Below are 18,056 nucleotides of genomic sequence, written 5' to 3'. Positions count from 1 at the left end.
CCTGACTGCAATGATCAAAATGTGGAACGAGAAAGAAGTCTCAACTGTCATATAATTAATGACATTTAATTTTCATGAGAACATTGGATCCAGCTATGGATGTTGGCATGGTGCCGGACTCTGGAAGCGTTTTTGTTTTATATTCCAGGTTATTTCACAATGTAAACTTGTTTTCATCTCAAATCCATATTTTTATCCAAATTAAAAACAGATCGTGGAGAGTACACTTTCATTTATTTTAAGAAGATGAAGATGAACTGCTGTTGATGTTGGTGATTTTGGACTGTCCATATTATCCCACATGACTTGGATGATTGTGCTCGTGTTGAAGGAATAATCATGTAGAAGCTCAACAGGAGCTCAGCTTTGCCTGTGAAGCGTGACACTCTCTGCAGTGTGCTCTGCAGGACGGCTTGGCCCGGCGTTGGCGTGCTTTCATTAGCAGGTGATTTGGCTGTCGCGTGACATTTAGCCGACCCTGCTGTGCAGCTGAGAGATTATCGGCCTCCTCGGGTGTCAGTAATGTGAACCACGCTGTCGCCAACACATTCCTGGTGACCACAAACTATCGCCAGCCACTGTCTGTCAGTGACAAAAGCAGTTTTGTTTGAAATATGTTGGGATTTTCACCATCAAACCTGGTATCATGGAGTTTTGTGGTGCATGATGCAGGCCAGGAATTTGAATATTTCTCTGAGGAAACCAAATTGATGAGACTTCCCCTTATTTTGGCAGAAAGCAACCTGGACCTATGCTTGACGCTATGACACCCCTTGTAACAAAGGATTTCATTAATCAAACATACGTATGCATGTAAGTTTCCACAGGTAGAAATCCATCGAGGTCCGTCTGAAAAAAATGTCCCCAGAGTAATGTTCCACAGGGTCATGCAAGCATTCGTAAGAGTTTTTATAAATTTCCATAGAAATGTTTCTTTGCTGTGAAATGACTTTAAGAATGAACACATTATTATTTTTAATTATCTCAATTCAGTGTTTTAGCCACACAATTTTTAAACCCTAGGTGACAACTGATTTTGTCTGATCAATTTTGGATACCTTTTTGGAATATATAGAAGTGATTTGGCTCTTTAAAGGAAAACACCACCGCATTTCCATACTGAACTATGTTCTGCTCTGATCTTAGACGAGGTGATACATACCTCCCTCTCCTCTGTGCGTGCACTCAATGGCTCTTGCGCGCACTCCGCGCAGCGCTAATTTGCTAGCATGTAACTTGTCCCAGTATATTCCTGAGGATCCAAAGGGGGGTGAAGTTAGAAGCGACCAAGCACTTCCACGTTGTCCCTATTTAAATACGGTTATATGAGTAGTTACACGACCCAAGTTTGGTTACACAAAATGAAACATGCCAATTTTTCTAAGCGGATAACAAGGATAACTATATAGTATGGCGGAATAACAACTGGAAGCACTTCGACGTCGGCGCAGTAATATCATCACTCAAAACATGACGGGACTATATACCTTCTGCTTGTTTTCACAACCCTGTACGATGCACGTTATAACCATGATGTTTGATTGTTCACAAACTATCTTACTACAACCTGATGCTTCCTCAACTGTGCGCAAACTACTACAGGTAGTGCAGGCGACGGCGTGCAGGTCACATAGGTTCTATTGACGGAAGTAAGAGGGGGAGCGGAGTGATGATATTACTGCGCCGACGTCGAAGTGCTTCCAGTTGTTATTCCGCCATATATTATATAGTTATCCTTGTTATCCGCTTAGAAAAATTGGCATGTTTCATTTTGTGTAACCAAACTTGGGTCGTGTAACTACTCACGTAACCGTATTTAAATAGGGACAACGTGGAAGTGCTTGGTCGCTTCTAACTTCACCCCCCTTTGGATCCTAAGGACAAGCTACATGCTAGCAAATTAGCGCTGCGCGGAGTGCGCGCAAGAGCCATTGAGTGCACGCACAGAGGAGAGGGAGGTATGTATCACCTCGTCTAAGATCAGAGCAGAACATAGTTCAGTATGGAAATGCGGTGGTGTTTTCCTTTAATGTGATAAGTCTCACAGTGTGTTATTCTTGGTGTCGGAGGTGTGAGCTGGTGACAACACAGAGGTGTCACATCAGCAGTTAGTTAAAGAAGAATGTTTCCTCCCTGCTGTCAGCATGAGTGTTGGCCATCTGTCGTCCTGCGTGTCCGTCTGAAGACGAACAGGAGTCATGGAGTTTCTTTGGGACACTTTAATGACCACATGCAGGGCAGTTGTTTTCTTCTCCACTGTTCACACCAGCTCAGGCATTTTGTTGGCCAGTTGATCCGGCCCGGTGCGAAGGGCTTCACAATGTCTGCCATTTGGTGGACTCTTCAGTTCAAAAGCTTTCTCAAGCTGTATTTTTATTTTAGAATTCTACACAGTTGAAAGTGTACAAATGTAAACATTTAGAGGTGATCAATTCCATGTTATTCTACCCATGCTATTTTAGTGTCTAAATTGAATGGCATTGCACTTTCTCTAAACTTTTGCCACTTTAAAATGTTAAGCATCAACTTTTAACTGATATTTGAGGGAGTTTGATTTACAAATTTTCTGCATTATGATATCGTAATGCGACAAAGACAGACTTAATGTTGCCTCTCAATGGTTCCCACCAGGGCGATGGCTGAGCCAGCGGCTTGCTCGCTAATACAGTGTAAAAAAACAGCAAAAGAGCTAATAGTATTTGGCGGAAGGTGGGTCAGGAAGACGTAATCAGTTGAAGCCGATGTATAAGCACACTGCAGAGAGACAGAGGAGCTAGCAAGTGGGGCACACTCGCATGCGTGAATGTGTGGGGGGAAAACTCAATACAGCATAGAATTGCTATATTTTGTGTGGCAATATTGTATCTATACACAGACACCAAGTACGGATCTTTTATTATATCAATCAGCAATATTGCAAATACATGTTAAACCAATTTCTTTATCAGTCCACTAGATGTCCTTTTCTTATTTGGTCATAGGTAAAGTCAGTGGGATTGGCAGGAAGTCGGTCAAGACAAAGATGGAGTGTTGATCACACACACATTCTCATATTACTGCAATAAGAATGATTGACATGAGATGAACTTAAACTGTATCCATTAGATAAAACATGTAGACAAACTGCATAATTTGCAGTTAAAAAGGGTAATAAATTCCAATAATCGCAAAAAGTTTCAAAACGCAATAAGATCGTATCGTGATGATATCGTATCGTGGGGCCTCTGGTGATTCACACAGCTAACAGACATGAACAAAAAGACATGCGCAGCCAGCCCAGCTGTGTAAACAAAGCAAGGAGAAGCTTGAATTACAACACACAGAGGGAGAGTGGCGTCATTTTCTACTTGGGTGGATTACTCAACTATATCTTTACATAGACATATCAATGCTCTGAATATTATGTAGAGAACATTTAATCATTATTGAATAGTCTGGCAATCATCGTCATGATAATTGCTTGGTCTGAAAAACATGAGAAATAATTTACAACAAATGTACAACACAAATATCCAGAACCCCACGATACACCTTCATTTTTAACCAACAGAATTTAGGATTATAGAAAAGCAGCAAATAATCACATATAATAACCTGGATGAGTAGGCTACATTTTCAGTATTTTAGCCCAAAAAATTACTTAAATGATCTATCCAAATTGTTACATTTTCAGTTGTCAGTGGACAAATTGACGTGTCATTTAACATCATGTTTTTTGATTGATGATTCTGAATTGTAAAGGTGATACATTTGATACAAGATGAAACATTTGAGCCTTTGCTCGCCGTTTGTCAGATTTTCTGTGTGAGATATCACTGTTCTTTAGTGGTAATTTTTAGGTATAGAGTTGTTTCCTTTTTCCTGAGTTATATACTTATATATTATTATTATTAAAGTTTTCAAACATTAAATTGACTGAACCAGGCTTTACTATCAATAACAGATTTTATATTTAAATCTCAAATTTTTCAATGTGATTTTAGTCAAACATCCTAATACTCCTGGAGGTGAACTCTGTCTGCTTGTACTGCTGTGTGTCAGTAGAATCATGTGGTGGATGTCTGTTGATGCTCCTCCATTGATCCAGAGATGAGAACTCTTTTATCTTGTCTCCCGCTGCTGCCTTTCACCCAGAGGTCAGAGGTCGGAGTTCATGGTAGGGCACAGATTGGCGCCGTCGGAGCTGGCGGTGTCTCGCTCAGTGTTGCATGTGGTCATAGGGATCGAAGGCAAAACCTCAGGAGGAGCACCGGGCTTTGAAGAAAATTTTACATAGTGGTCAAACGGTGGAATTACAATTTTAGGGTGCATCATGTGATGCCATGGGGCCCAAAATGACTTTTTCACATTTTGTGAGTCAACTTCCTGTTTCAAACACTTGAATAGCCCCTATTTAAATCATTAGCTCCAAAAAGCTGTAAAATGCACTCATAGCTGAATCCAGAGTTATTTTCCTTCCTCTCTGAGGCTGCAGCGAGGGCTGGGTAGTGGGGTTAAAGGAAACGCTGGGGGTTTGCTCTGTGGAGCCATGGATGCGGAAGATTGCCAGAAGATTTTGGTAATTTGGTAATCGGGCACCAACCCTGTGTCTAGTTCTCATGATTGAAGCTGGGACTCTGTCCGTCCAGAACAGTCCAGGTCTCATTTGCTAGTCCTGCAGAATGGATTCATCTCAGGACAACAATGTCTCAATGCTTCTGGTGTTAATTGAATGGAGTCTGCTTTAAAATACTTTTTCATGCCTTTTTAAATATTAGTTGAAATGCAATGGGAAACTTTTTTATAATGAGTGGATGTCAATGAGTTTGCACTGAATTTGTTGAATTTAAGACATTTTCAGTTTTCGAAATCGCTAGTTTCCAGTTTTCATCCAAAAATGTAAGACCCGCTGAAAAAAACATGGTTTCATGTGTCATGTTTAATCTTTAAGTTAATGAATCTGGAATTTCGTCCACATCCTGTAACGCCACCCAACCTATCCTGTTGCCAGGATAATTGAAAAACTAGCTTCCTGTGCAACTCCCAACAAAGATGAAAAGGAAGCAAGAAGTCTCACTCCTTTACTACGTCATCATCACATCCGAAAAATGATGTGTTAAATAATTTTTTGCTGCTAGCGGTAGTAGCCTGATGTGGCATTTTACTTGCCCCGGACAAGCGGGCAAACCTTATTATTGAGTTGGACAGGAGGAGGAAATTCTGTGTTTTGCTGTAATACTGGGCCGAATCTTATCTTATATTGCACCATATAGTTGATGGTGATACATGTGAGGGATCAAACCTGGGACCTTAGACTGATCCAGAGGAGAGGAGAGGGGAGGTGGCAGGATGGTGTTAGCCCGGGATGGATCAGCAGGAAGAGTCAATAAGTCGGTGTTGACTCAGCAGCTTTGTTTGCTGTCAAACTTGAATTGGTCATAACAGAGCCGACTTTCACTGAAACTCAGCTGCTGAATGGAAACTGCCTTGGTATCGTTTACTCTCACTCACATGTCATTTTCCTTTTCCTCCCTGTGCCCTATTAATATGTTTTTAAATGCCTATTTAATGCTGACAATAAAACCAAACCAACCTACAGAAAGCACAGACATGCTTTGTGAAAGTTTCTCCTCCCTCTTTCCTTGGTGTCCCCTCTCAGTGTGCTGTGTCTCCGTCTGTCCCCACAGGTCTGGACGACAGCCTGCAGCAGTACATCCCGTCCTTCCAGCGGCAGCAGGTAGACGGGGAGAAGCTGCTCAGGATCTCCCACCAGGAGCTGCTGTCTCTGGGCTTGTCGCGGGTCGGACACCAGGAGCTTCTGCTAGAGGCCATGGATCTGCTCTGCGCACTGGTCAGTAACACCCGGCATCAGGCAAACTCTGTCATTGTCAGGGATTTTCCTCTATTAGTGGGGTAACATCAAACCTGTCACAGTTCAGTAAGTTCAATTCAGTTACATTTTATTTTATATAGCTCAATATCACTAATTGGCCTCAGGCGGCTTGAAAATATGGACAACATCCAACATCCTCTGTCCTTGGACCCTCGCAGCAGATAGGAAAAACTTCATCAACATTCAACTTCAACTTCATAGAGAGCAACTGAGGAGGGATCCCTCTCCCAGGATGGAAAGAAGTGCGATATTGGGGTTGGGAACAAAACTTATATTTGTTTTATGACATATTTAATACTACATGAAAAAATACAGGAATTTTCACCCTCAATTTTGTACATTGTAAAAAAAAATACGCCCCTTCCCTAGAATTCCCCTAGATTGCCCTAATTACGATAGAATATTGAGGCGGTCGGCTTTGGTCAGTGTTGCATCAGGCAGTCGATGTATATTTTAGGGCTTTGACTCCGAACTTCGTTATTCGAATATAATTCGAATATAATTTGAATATAAAAAAATATATATATATTCGAACGAATATTAGGCAGCCCTTAATATTCGAACCTGTTATGGGCATTATTTTTTGTAAATGTCTTTGCTTGAACGTTGTTTTCAATTCAGATTCCGAGGCTTTTTCCACGCCTGGTGAAGTTGTGTGAATCGCGAGCTCATTAGCAAGGCTATCATTGGTCATCTGGGCTCCTATAGGTGACGTTAGCGTCCTGGTTTGCGGCAATTTTGCAGAACAATGGCCGCGTCAACATCGACAACAGCCCGCACTCGCGCTCCGTCCCGAGAACCGCAAACTCTAGACGCGCCGCCCGGAATACTGCCGGTAAATAGGCAAACAAACACCGCCGAACAGTCGCCACTGATGGCCCCGATAATGTCTGAACATGTGAATCACCTGGTATTTTTGGCAAATAACTTAAAAAAGTCTGTAGCCAAATAAACTGCAGCCAGCCAGAGGGGTATTCCATCAAACTCGCTAAGCGCAAAGCCGGGCTAATTTCGATAAGCCTAGCTACCTTTAGCGAGAGTTGCGTTCCATCAACGTGACTTGAGGCACTCTCCGCTAAGTAACCATGGGAATTTATCCGACCAAACTAGCCTGCCCCGGGGCAGGCTAACCATCAGGCTTACTTTAGCGGGGGTTTCAGAGAAGTCCGTCTGTCGGAAACAACTGTACCAGCAGAAGGTTCCGCCAAGCCTAGTCCTCGTGATTTCGTCACATGAAAGACCAAAAATTACCAAAATTACATATATGAAGTACAAACAGACTATATTTTCATCAAGCATCTAAAAATACATGCTTGCAATTAAAAAAATATGAATAAATCGTTTATTTTGTTTAAGTCCGACTGGCCATATTTTTTATCTAAAACCCCCAGTTGAGTGAGTGGTGATGCTCCTGCCCCCGGACGTGGGCATCGACGGTTCACATCCCGGCGAGGACATCTCATGTGTGTTTTTGTTGTTGTTTTTTTTGCCTGTATAATTGTCTTTAGATCAGAGAATTAGACCAACATTTTACCTTAACTATGATAAATATGTCATACAATTTCCCCAGAACCCAAATATAACTTGCAAAAACATGAAAGGCATGAAGATGTTATTATTAACAGCATGTTATAGATCCCAATGACAAAGGCATTGCTGCATGCAATTTCCAGCCAAATAAATTCCTTTCAGGTGAGTTCATTAATAGGTTCATTGAATGTGTTCATTGAATTGTTGAGATAAATGAGTTGGTCAATGTAGATGCATTTACTAGGCCTATCAAAAAAAAAAAGAGAGAAAGAGAGAGAGAGAGAGTTCCGGCCAAAGAAAGAAGTTTCTTAAACTTCCATGGTCGGGAATTGAACCGTGGCCGGCGGCATGCAAAGCCGGCGCGTTACCTCTACACTATCCTCACGTTGGAGAATTTGTAGTCAGTGTTATATTAGAACATGTTACTCTTAACGGTACTTCCGTATTTAATCGCTCGGCAATTCTTGCCCAAGCAGCCTCGCGATTTTTATTTATCACTACAGTATTCCCTTTTTTGGTTATGATGGGTTTGTACTCTTCGTACAGTTCCATCAATCATTTTTGCTCTGGTCTTTTCTGCCATTTTCTCGATGATTCGACATTCACGGTTCTGGGCTGGCTTCATATCCCGTGAACGTGCGTAACACACGACAACGTTAACCTGGCTTGAATTAGCCTCTACAAGGCGCGGCTGAAATGCGTTAATGGAACGGCTTTAGCCGCAAGTGGAAGTTGGCGTTAGTTCTAACCAGGCTTAACCAGGTAAGCGCCGCTTTAATTAGCGAGTTTGGTGGAATACCCCTCAGATCTTTATGTGAGCGAAACAATCTGTTAATGGGCCGTTAATGGCTGGTAGGATGGGGTTTTGTTTTTAGGCCTACCGTTATTTTGTCTTTTCAGTTTAGCCTGACTGGCTTATTTTACTTTATTTTTGATGGCTTATTTATCTTTATTTTGATGAAACCGAATGCATACACAGTTTGTGTCTGACCTTAAATAAATAAAGGTTCTGAAAACATCGTTGCCTGCCTATTGACGTCGACTGATACACTGCCCTCTGGTGGACAAAACATATACAACTTAAGTACCATACCATACCATATAGGTCTTACTGAAGGCATTTAATGGTCAAAATATTATTAATAAATATTCGAATATTAATAAACAAATGAACTTCGAATATGATTTTTGGGCAAAAGTCAAAACCCTAGTATATTTGCGTTCAAATTTTGTTCGCTCTATATATACACAAGACTTGAAACAAATAAATAAACTGCAGCTACTGTGCTGATGATTCTAACTGTTTGGGCTGGGCTCACCTGATGAGCATGATTCAGCTAACGGTCAACAACCAAAAGTTACTCACCGTTTTGTTTCACGTGCAGAGGCTTGGACAGAAAATAATTCTCAATCCTGTCCCAAACCCAAGCATCTCTGTTGTATTACACCACAAATTAATATTTGAAGCAGCTTCACACTCTGATGACTTCAACCTGCATTTTGTAGACTTCATAAGCCACCAGAACTTCTGTAACATCGATCCTGCAGTCAGCTTGGTTGGCAGATGGAGGACATTGGGACATTGTCCTTTTTTTCCTCCATTAATACATCTCAGAGGTAAACATTGTACTTTTACTGACAGCCTTAGTTACTTTGCATATGTTTTCATCCCCTTCCTGTCCAGTTAAAACCACAAATCTCCAGATGTGTTGATGTTGAATGTTTGTGATAAACTGAAGGATCAAGTGTTCTTTATGTGTTGGGAAAACTCTCCTTCTAAACTCTTTAAAAAGCCTCTTGGATCAGCTGGTAAATGCATCATCACAAAGCTGAAAACTTTAACTTCTCTTTTTAGAGATACGTTGTTCTCACAGGACAGATGATGAACTTACAGAATATGATGCATTGCTGTAGATCAGGCATCCCCAAATGGTGGACCGCGGTCCGGACCGATTGTTGGTTCTGTCCGGACCCATGACCAATCTCTGATGAATTCACGAGAATAGATCATTTTCATAGAGCATTATCTTTTTTTTTTCGACTGTCGCGGCTACAGTGGGTGCAGCTACTCCAGTTAATACGACAATGACTTCACTGAATTGAGCCAATCAAATTGTTTGTTTACCCTCAGCGCACCAGAGAGCAAGAGAAAAGAGAGACAGCTCCAAGAGAAGGAAGTTTGATATGGAAAACCGTTGTTTTCAAGATGAATGGACGGAGAAATATGTTCATTCGTCCGGCAGGCAGTTCCAAACCGTATGCTCCGAAAACGTAGCATTAATCAAAAGCGGCCATGTGAAGCGCCACTACAAAACAAAGCACAGATATTTTGAGGAAAGTTATCCACTGAATTCCGAGCTGAGGGCACGCAAAATAACCGAACTGCAAGGCCAGTATGACAGATCTACCCAACTCATCACACATTCATTTACAGCCCAGCAACGTGCAAACGAATGTTCGCTAAAGGTATCGTGGATTTTGGGGCAACATAAAAAAACATTTAGTGATGGGACAATTGTGAAGGAGTGCTTGAACGCTGTTGCTGAGACATTATTTGAGGGGAAACAAAGAGACGAGTTGTGTTCTGTTTTTAAAGGCCTTAAGTTCGCTTGGGACTACTTTTATTTGTGGTAAAATAGCTAGTTGATTACTGTACTATAAGTGTTGAAAATTGACAATAAATATTGTTGAAACCATATGAAAATGTGGGGTAGGCAATAAGACATAAATTGGACTTGTGAGGTTCGGACCTTCACTTGGAGGAAATTTTAGTAACTGGACCTCAGTGACTTTTAATGCTGTAGATAAACCTAGCCAGCACACACAATGGTAATCCAGAAACATCCTGCTACTTTTAAGAAAATTAAGATCTTTAGTTTTTACTGATCATACTTGCATAATTCTACTTGAGTAAGGATTTAAATACAGGACTTTTATTTGAAGTGGAGTATTTTCACAGTATGATATTATTGCAGTAAATAATCTGAATACTTCTTCCATTCCATTAGTACAAAAAGCATCTTTGCTAGAAGAAGCTCCTCTTGTAATGAAGCTCTGCTGCTTCCAACAGCTGCACAGCAACAACATGTCTTCTAAACGTGTGAACGTGTTCACTCTGAGCATCCGGCACCATGAAGTGGCTCCATGTCCATCACATGGTCTGATAGCAGTGCTCGCTACTCGTCCTGGCTCTAATGCCACAGAATGTGCTGATGTAAAAAAAAGTGCTGTTCTCTTTTCAGTCTTCAGCAGATCTGGCAACACGCCCGCACTGCTGGATTGAATACATCTACACTGTAAAGAACAACAACAACAAAAACAAAACAAAAAACATTGTAGGTTTCTGCAGAGAACTGATTTAGATTACCTCAAAACACTGTACGTCTTGAAACATAAGAAGAAATTATAATCATCATCATCATAATAATAATAATAATAATAATAATAACTGCATTTAGACTGACGCAAGTAAAACTTGTCTGAAATTACTATACTTTGCCATAAAAGTAAGTTGCATAACAAAAAGCAAACAAGGAATTTTACAAACTGTTTGAAGATGTTTATTTAGAGATGAAGTATTTGACCTCAGCTGAACCACAACAGTAGCCAAACATTTTAGAGTTTTTGTTTAAAACAGTTGTGTTGAATTGCAGACAGAGCCCCTCAGTCAGCTGTTTATGAGCTCTGACTGTCTGTGTCACAGTGAAAAGGAGGATTTACAGTCAGTGCTGAGGTTTTATGGTGCAACTGACCTGAATGGGATCCAGCAGCCTTTTTAAATGGAGCCTGACACTCTGCTGTCACCGCCAACAAACAGGGAAAATAAAAGGACAGCGACGGTTATCAGTAGGGCTGGGTACCCAATTATGTCGGTATCGAAAAACTTTGAGGGAAAACCGCTCCAAATTTCTGAGCTCTGTGGTAGTTAGAGCATAGCCTTCGAAGATGGAAAACAAGACAGACATTTCAACATGCGATACCAAGTGTTGTCAGCAATGTTGCAATGAACTTATATGTCATTAAGATTGTCCTTTCAAGAAAACAGAAGTTTACATTATAAGCAATTTTATATATAAAAAGTACTGTTGTGGGATTGAATTAAAGGCTTAAAAATCACTATCGAAAATGTTCAAAAGATACCCTTCCCTAGTTATCGGACATATTACCACTGTTTAAAGTTGTGCTACTGAATGTATTTTACTCTAGAGTAGTTATACGCAAACTGTTTTTTTACAGTTTTGGATTTTGTCAAAAGTTGTCAGTCATTGAATCAATTCGTAAAAAATTTGCTAATTGGGAGATAGGTTTGGTCTGACATGACTCCGCTTGTTGGAAATAAAATGCCGATATTATCGTGGAAGTAAAACTGATGGACTCAAGCAAAGGGTTCTCTGGATCTTACTGGGCTGTATGTGAAGGTAGTTCTGTACTGGTCCCCCAATAATCCAGCCTCAGGTCCATGTTTCTCCTCAGTCATTAAGCGCCACATGCAGGCTCACTTACTACAATAATACATTATAAATAGCTTTTTAATTTCCTCTTTTCTCTCAACTGCTTATCTGATCAGGAGAGTTGGGGACTGGAGTCCCCTATGGGCAGTTTGCATATACATGACACAGAGCATTGAATAATTATCAAATAGTCTAAATGATTAGAGGCCCTGAAAACACATTTTCTTAGTCATATTACAATGACTGGTGGGCTCCGACAATATTTTCTGGGTTTCCAGATTCGGAAATTTATTTCTCATTTCTTTATTTGCGTTTAAGTTATGACTCTGATTGTTGCATATTTAGTGCAGTGCTGGTGGAAATATTCCGATCCATTTCTTCAGTATAAGTACTAATACCACACCACACTGTAAAAATACTAAATTTTATAAGTAAAAGTATTTCAGTCAGAAAAATGTACTTATACATATTAAAATATAAAATGACTGTCTGAGTATTATGACTCATGCATTCATGTAAAAGCAGGATTTTACTGTGAACTATGAATTCACAATTCTTTTCATTATGGATTAATCTGCTGAATATTTTCTCTATTAATCGATTGTTGTTTTGGTTTGTAGAAAAAAGTAATGAAAAAAGTGAGAAATGCTGTCACAAAAACCCAGATCCCAAAGTGACACCTTCACCATGCTTATGTTTAAACCTCAACATTATTACAAATATATTAACATTATGAAAAGGAAAAGTGGCAAGTCTTCACATTTGTGACACTTCAATCATTTTGCTATTTTGTTAAAAACAAAACCCCGACTTAGCTGTACTTTTACATGGTCCACTGTGAACCTGCCGTAAACCAGGTTCACAGTTCAAACCCACACACTCATGTGGAGTTGAGATGAAGGTTATGAAGGAGCCTTCGCTGATACTCATCGACTTGTGAGCAAAGTTAATTTTGAAAGACCTGAAAGAACATTTACTCATCTGTGACAAATTTTCTCAACTCGAAGTTCAGTTGCTTGCTTTTTCCAGAGCTTTCCACCTTCCTCGGTGAATGGAACTGAATAAATGGAATAATGAGACCCTGGGACTTGGATATGACATCAGACTGAACAGAGCCATGAATAGATCGTTCATCAGCAGCAGCAGCTCGAGGGTTTCAGGGAGAGTCTTCCTGTCAGACTGAATTGAAGGTCAAGTGGATATTTTCTGCAGCACAGAGCTTAGTTTACTGCTCTCTGGTGTGGAGCAGGAAACAGATGTGACCCCTCCCACCTGTCACAAAGACCCCCCGCCCTTCCCCTGACACACACACACACACACACACACACACACACACACACACACACACACACACACACACACACACACACACACACACACACACACACACATTCAAAGAGAGGAAGCGCCGTTGCAGGTTTGTTCCAGCAGCAGTTTCCGTTGGCTGTCAGATGATCAGTTTTCCACCTGAGACGCTTTATATAACACAGCTTTATTATCAGCATTAAAATAAGACAGTCATGTCGTTTAGTAGTTAGTAAACAACAAGTGATGCCCTGAATGCAGCACATTTATCTGAGGGTCATTGTGTTGTGTTAAGTCCTACAGGAGATAAATAAATTAGTTGCAGCTCTAGAGAATAGTTTCTATTGAGCTTCAGCATTGCTTAAATGTTCCAATACAAAATGTTTCCAAATATTAACAGTAAAGGTACAATAAGTAAGTAAGCAGTAAAAAATATAATTGTGGGAAAGACAGTGTGGTTGAGTTCACATTTTTGCACAGAATAATTAAATTTCACAGTGGTGTACATTGTAAATTTCCCCACCATGGGAGTAATAAAGGATTATCTTATTTTATCCTATTGATAATGTTCTGGCACATGAATGAGTGAGTTAATGAAGGAATGAGTGAACCGAAGTGAGACTCACCAGACAGATAGCCCCTGTTTCACGCTAACAAAGATCTAACTTCATTTTTGAAATCTGTTTTTGATTGAAGTATATGATCATGTTACTTCTAACGTGATGTGAAACGCAATTTGAACTCTGTCATGTTTTGTTAAGGTGAATCAGTGTTATTTTAACCGTGTAGTCAGTCAACAGGCGGAATGTCAGTTCGGCTGCAGATGTTTTGATTGTCGCTGCACCTCAAACCGCAGGAGTGCCTCAGGCGAGCCGCCGTGTTCACACCGTCAGCTGACTGAGAATAAATTATAGATCTGTGAAGATGACAAGAGTATCATCTGCATAATGAAAAAATGTCCAAAAATGAAGGTTAGAATTAAGTCATGTGTGTGCTGATACATATTTGACTTAACATGTTGTGTGCTGTTTGATCCCTGGCAGACATGTGTTGATTGGTTGAATAATTAATTAACAGATTAATTGATCAGGAGCCTTCTTGGTGAGGTGAATGTCAGCGAGATGTTCCAGCAGCATCTTTGTTTACTCTACAGTATCTCTTATTTTTCTGAACAAGTCAAGCAACTTTTGCTTTTGTTGGTCTATCACTACGGTTACCTTATTGAAGTGACTGGTTTGCAGGAATGTGTGCGTCTGTTTTGTGAGTGGCGACATCTGGATGTGTTGTAGCATTTCTTTTTCCGTTGTAGAGGGCCACTACAGGGTCTCTTCAGTATAAAGTAAACTAGTGGCGTAGTTATGTTATGAAGCAAAGAGAGAGTCGGATTCAACAACTTAATGCTTCATCCATGCACTCTTCACATGAGGAAGCACATTGCTATTTGCAGATGAGTAAAGAGGAGGCTCATGTTCAAGTGCAACTTTAAAGCAGAGGAATTAGCAAACCTAACTCGCGGACAGCTGGCTACTTAGCCAGCTTGCTCATTCCCCCATTGTTTAATGATACACTGGCTCCAGACGATGAGCTGCACCAGCACCATGCTGGTGAACTGCAGCAGGCTGGTGAACAGAACCATGCTGGTGAACAGCACCATGCTGGTGAACTGCAGCAGGCTGGTGAACAGAACCATGCTAGTGACGGTCCCTCCTCCTCACTCCCCACCACTCCAGAAAAGGACGAGCTCCCTAGTGAGTTGCGACAACACTTCCCAGCCCCACTGACTTCAACCATACAACCATCGCCATTTTCTTAAGTACTAGTCAAATGACCACTGAAAACAGTTCAATGTCCACTTATTGCTTTTCTTTTTCTGTTTCCAACTTTTCTTAGGTACTTTTAAAGGACATTATATATATATATATATATATATATATATATATATATATATATATATATATATATATATATATATATGGGTGTCCATCAGTGCACATGGCACCAGGACACCCTAGGCCGGAGGTCAATGATCGACTTCGTGGTTGTGTCATCTGACCTCCGGCCGTATGTTTTGGACACTCGGGTGAAGAGAGGGGCTGAGCTGTCAACTGATCACCACCTGGTGGTGAGTTGGATCCGCTGGCAGGGGAGGAAGCTGGACAGACTTGGCAGACCTAAACCCGTTGTGAGGGTCTGCTGGGAACGTCTGGTGGAACCCTCTGTCAGGGAGGTCTTCAACTCCCACCTCCGGGAGAGCTATGACCAGATCCCGAGGGAGGCTGGGGACATTGAGTCCGAATGGACCTTGTTCTCTGCTTCCATTGTTGACGCGGCTGTTCGAAGCTGTGGCCGTAAGGTCTCCGGTGCCTGTCGTGGTGGCAATCCCCGAACCCGGTGGTGGACACCAGAAGTAAGGGATGCTGTCAAGCTGAAGAAGGAGTCCTACCGAACCTGGTTGGCTCGGGGGACTCCCGAGGCAGCTGACGGGTACCGGCAGGCCAAGCGTGCTGCAGCACGGGCGGTCGCTGAAGCAAAAGTTCGGGTCTGGGAAGAGTTCGGGGAGGCCATGGAGGAGGACTATCGGTCGGCCTCGAGGAAATTCTGGCAAACCATCCGGCGCCTCAGGAAGGGGAAGCAGCCCTCCACTAACACTGTTTACGGTGGAGGTGGGGAGCTGCTGACTTCGACTGGGGATATCGTCGGGCGGTGGAAGGAATACTTCGAGGATCTCCTCAACCCCACTGACACGTCTCCCATTGGGGAAGCAGAGGCTGGAGACTCAGAGGTTCATCCACCCATCACACGGGCTGAAGTCACCGAGGTAGTTAAGAAGCTCCCCGGTGGCAAGGCACCGGGGGTGGATGAGATCCACCCTGAGTACCTCAAGTCTCTGGATGTTGTGGGGCTGTCTTGGTTGACACGTCTCTGCAACATCGCGTGGCAGTCGGGGACAGTGCCTCTGGACTGGCAGACCGGGGTGGTGGTCCCTCTATTCAAAAAGGGGGACCGGAGGGTGTGTTCCAACTATCGTGGGATCACACTTCTCAGCCTCCCCGGGAAAGTCTATTCCAGGGTGCTGGAGAGGAGAATTAGGCCGATAGTCGAACCTCGGATTCAGGAGGAACAATGCGGTTTTCGTCCTGGCCGTGGAACACTGGACCAGCTCTATACCCTCCGCAGGGTGCTCGAGGGTTCATGGGAGTTTGCCCAACCAGTCCACATGTGTTTTGTGGACTTGGAGAAGGCATTCGACCGTGTCCCTCGTGGCATTCTGTGGGAGGTACTTCGGGAGTACGGGGTCGGGGGCCCTCTGCTAAGGGCTGTTCGGTCCCTGTATGACCGGAGTAGGAGCTTGGTTCGCATTGCCGGCAGTAAGTCAGACCTGTTCCAGGTGCATGTTGGACTCCGGCAGGGCTGCCCTTTGTCACCGGTCCTGTTCATTATTTTTATGGACAGGATTTCTAGGCGCAGCTGTGGGCCGGAGGGGATCTGGTTCGGGAGCCACTGGATTTCATCCCTGCTTTTTGCGGACGATGTGGTCTTGTTGGCTCCTTCGAGCCAGGACCTCCAGCATGTCCTGGGGCGGTTTGCAGCCGAGTGTGAAGCAGCCGGGATGAGGATTAGCACCTCCAAATCTGAGGCCATGGTTCTCGACCGGAAAAAGGTGGCTTGCTCCCTCCAGGTCGGGGGGAGTTCCTGCCTCAAGTGGAGGAGTTTAAGTATCTTGGGGTCTTGTTCACGAGTGAGGGAAGGATGGAACGCGAGATTGACAGGCGGATCGGTGCAGCGGCTGCAGTAATGCGGTCGCTGTATCGGTCCGTCGTGGTAAAGAGAGAGCTAAGCCGAAAGGCGAAGCTCTCGGTTTACCGGTCAATCTACGTTCCTACCCTCACCTATGGTCATGAACTTTGGGTCATGACCGAAAGAATAAGATCCCGGATACAAGCGGCCGAAATGAGCTTCCTCCGCAGGGTGGCGGAGGAAGCTCATTTCGGCCGCTTGTATCCGGGATCTTATTCTTTCGGTCATGACCCAAAGTTCATGACCATAGGTGAGGGTAGGAACGTAGATTGACCGGTATAATATCCCAAATCAGTCAGTCAAGCTTTAAAATCCATTCTGAAGTCTGGAAGTCAGAGCAGCCTGTCTAGAAGTGGACCAATGTTCTCCCTCCTAATTACAGTATAATACATATAATAATGGTAATGATACTGAACGTAAGATGTATCATTTTAAATTTGAACCATTTCTTCTCTTCTTTTTTTGAATAAAAGAACTACGGTGTGGAGAAAGACAACCTGAAGACTTTGGTGGGGAAGATGAGAGCAGCGCATCACAACCTGAACAGCTCTGTGTCGCAGCGCAGGAAGAATCCCGCCTACCACAACAAAATCTCCCATCAGCCCTCCAACGAGTTCCTCACCGCCGTGGTCGAGCTGATTGGACCCGCCAAGGGTCTGCTGGCCTGGCTGGACAGGTAAGGTCTATACCAGATACCTTGTGTTATCTGAACGGCCTGCGAGTTCTCTGGTTCAGTAGGCGTGTAAGAGAATAACAAAAGCACCATCCCATATACTCTCACACACACACACGTAGTTATTAATGCTGGTCCTTAATAACACGCAGGATGTCTGTCAGCTGTCAGTGCGTCTCTCTGTCTGCTGCTACTTCTCCTCGGCTTGTATCAGCTTGTATTAGCTTGAAGAACATTCCTGCTCACTGCAGCTGTTAACTCAAACATAACACACCTGGCATCTGTCGTGTGTCAAATCCCGCACACAAAATACCTTCAGCTGTGATGAAATCTGTACTGAGTATAAAATGCAGATCATTGAGAATCTAGTTGGGTTCAGATTTCTACATTTAGAAGTATCAACAAAGAACAAAGAAAATAATTAATT

General features: G+C 42.6%; 2 protein-coding genes across 2 annotated transcripts in view; one reads left to right on the top strand and one right to left on the bottom strand.

Annotated features, from left to right (window-relative positions):
* The window catches only part of xrn2 (5'-3' exoribonuclease 2), a 239,777-nt gene that overhangs the window by 2,053 nt on the left and 219,668 nt on the right, over positions 1 to 18,056 (bottom strand). The window lies entirely within an intron of this gene.
* Positions 1 to 18,056, top strand: part of cnksr3 (cnksr family member 3) — a 42,103-nt gene that overhangs the window by 9,958 nt on the left and 14,089 nt on the right. Inside the window, exons 2-3 of the mRNA XM_084031066.1 lie at positions 5,667 to 5,830; positions 17,430 to 17,632. Coding sequence (XP_083887192.1) covers positions 5,667 to 5,830; positions 17,430 to 17,632 — 367 coding nt within the window. The remainder of the gene's footprint in view (positions 1 to 5,666; positions 5,831 to 17,429; positions 17,633 to 18,056) is intronic.

Source organism: Eutrigla gurnardus, assembly GCF_963514095.1.
Source record: "Eutrigla gurnardus genome assembly, chromosome: 16".
Classification (NCBI taxonomy): domain Eukaryota; kingdom Metazoa; phylum Chordata; class Actinopteri; order Perciformes; family Triglidae; genus Eutrigla; species Eutrigla gurnardus.
Note: the sequence above shows the minus strand (reverse complement) of the source record. Positions and strands in the feature narration are given on the sequence as shown.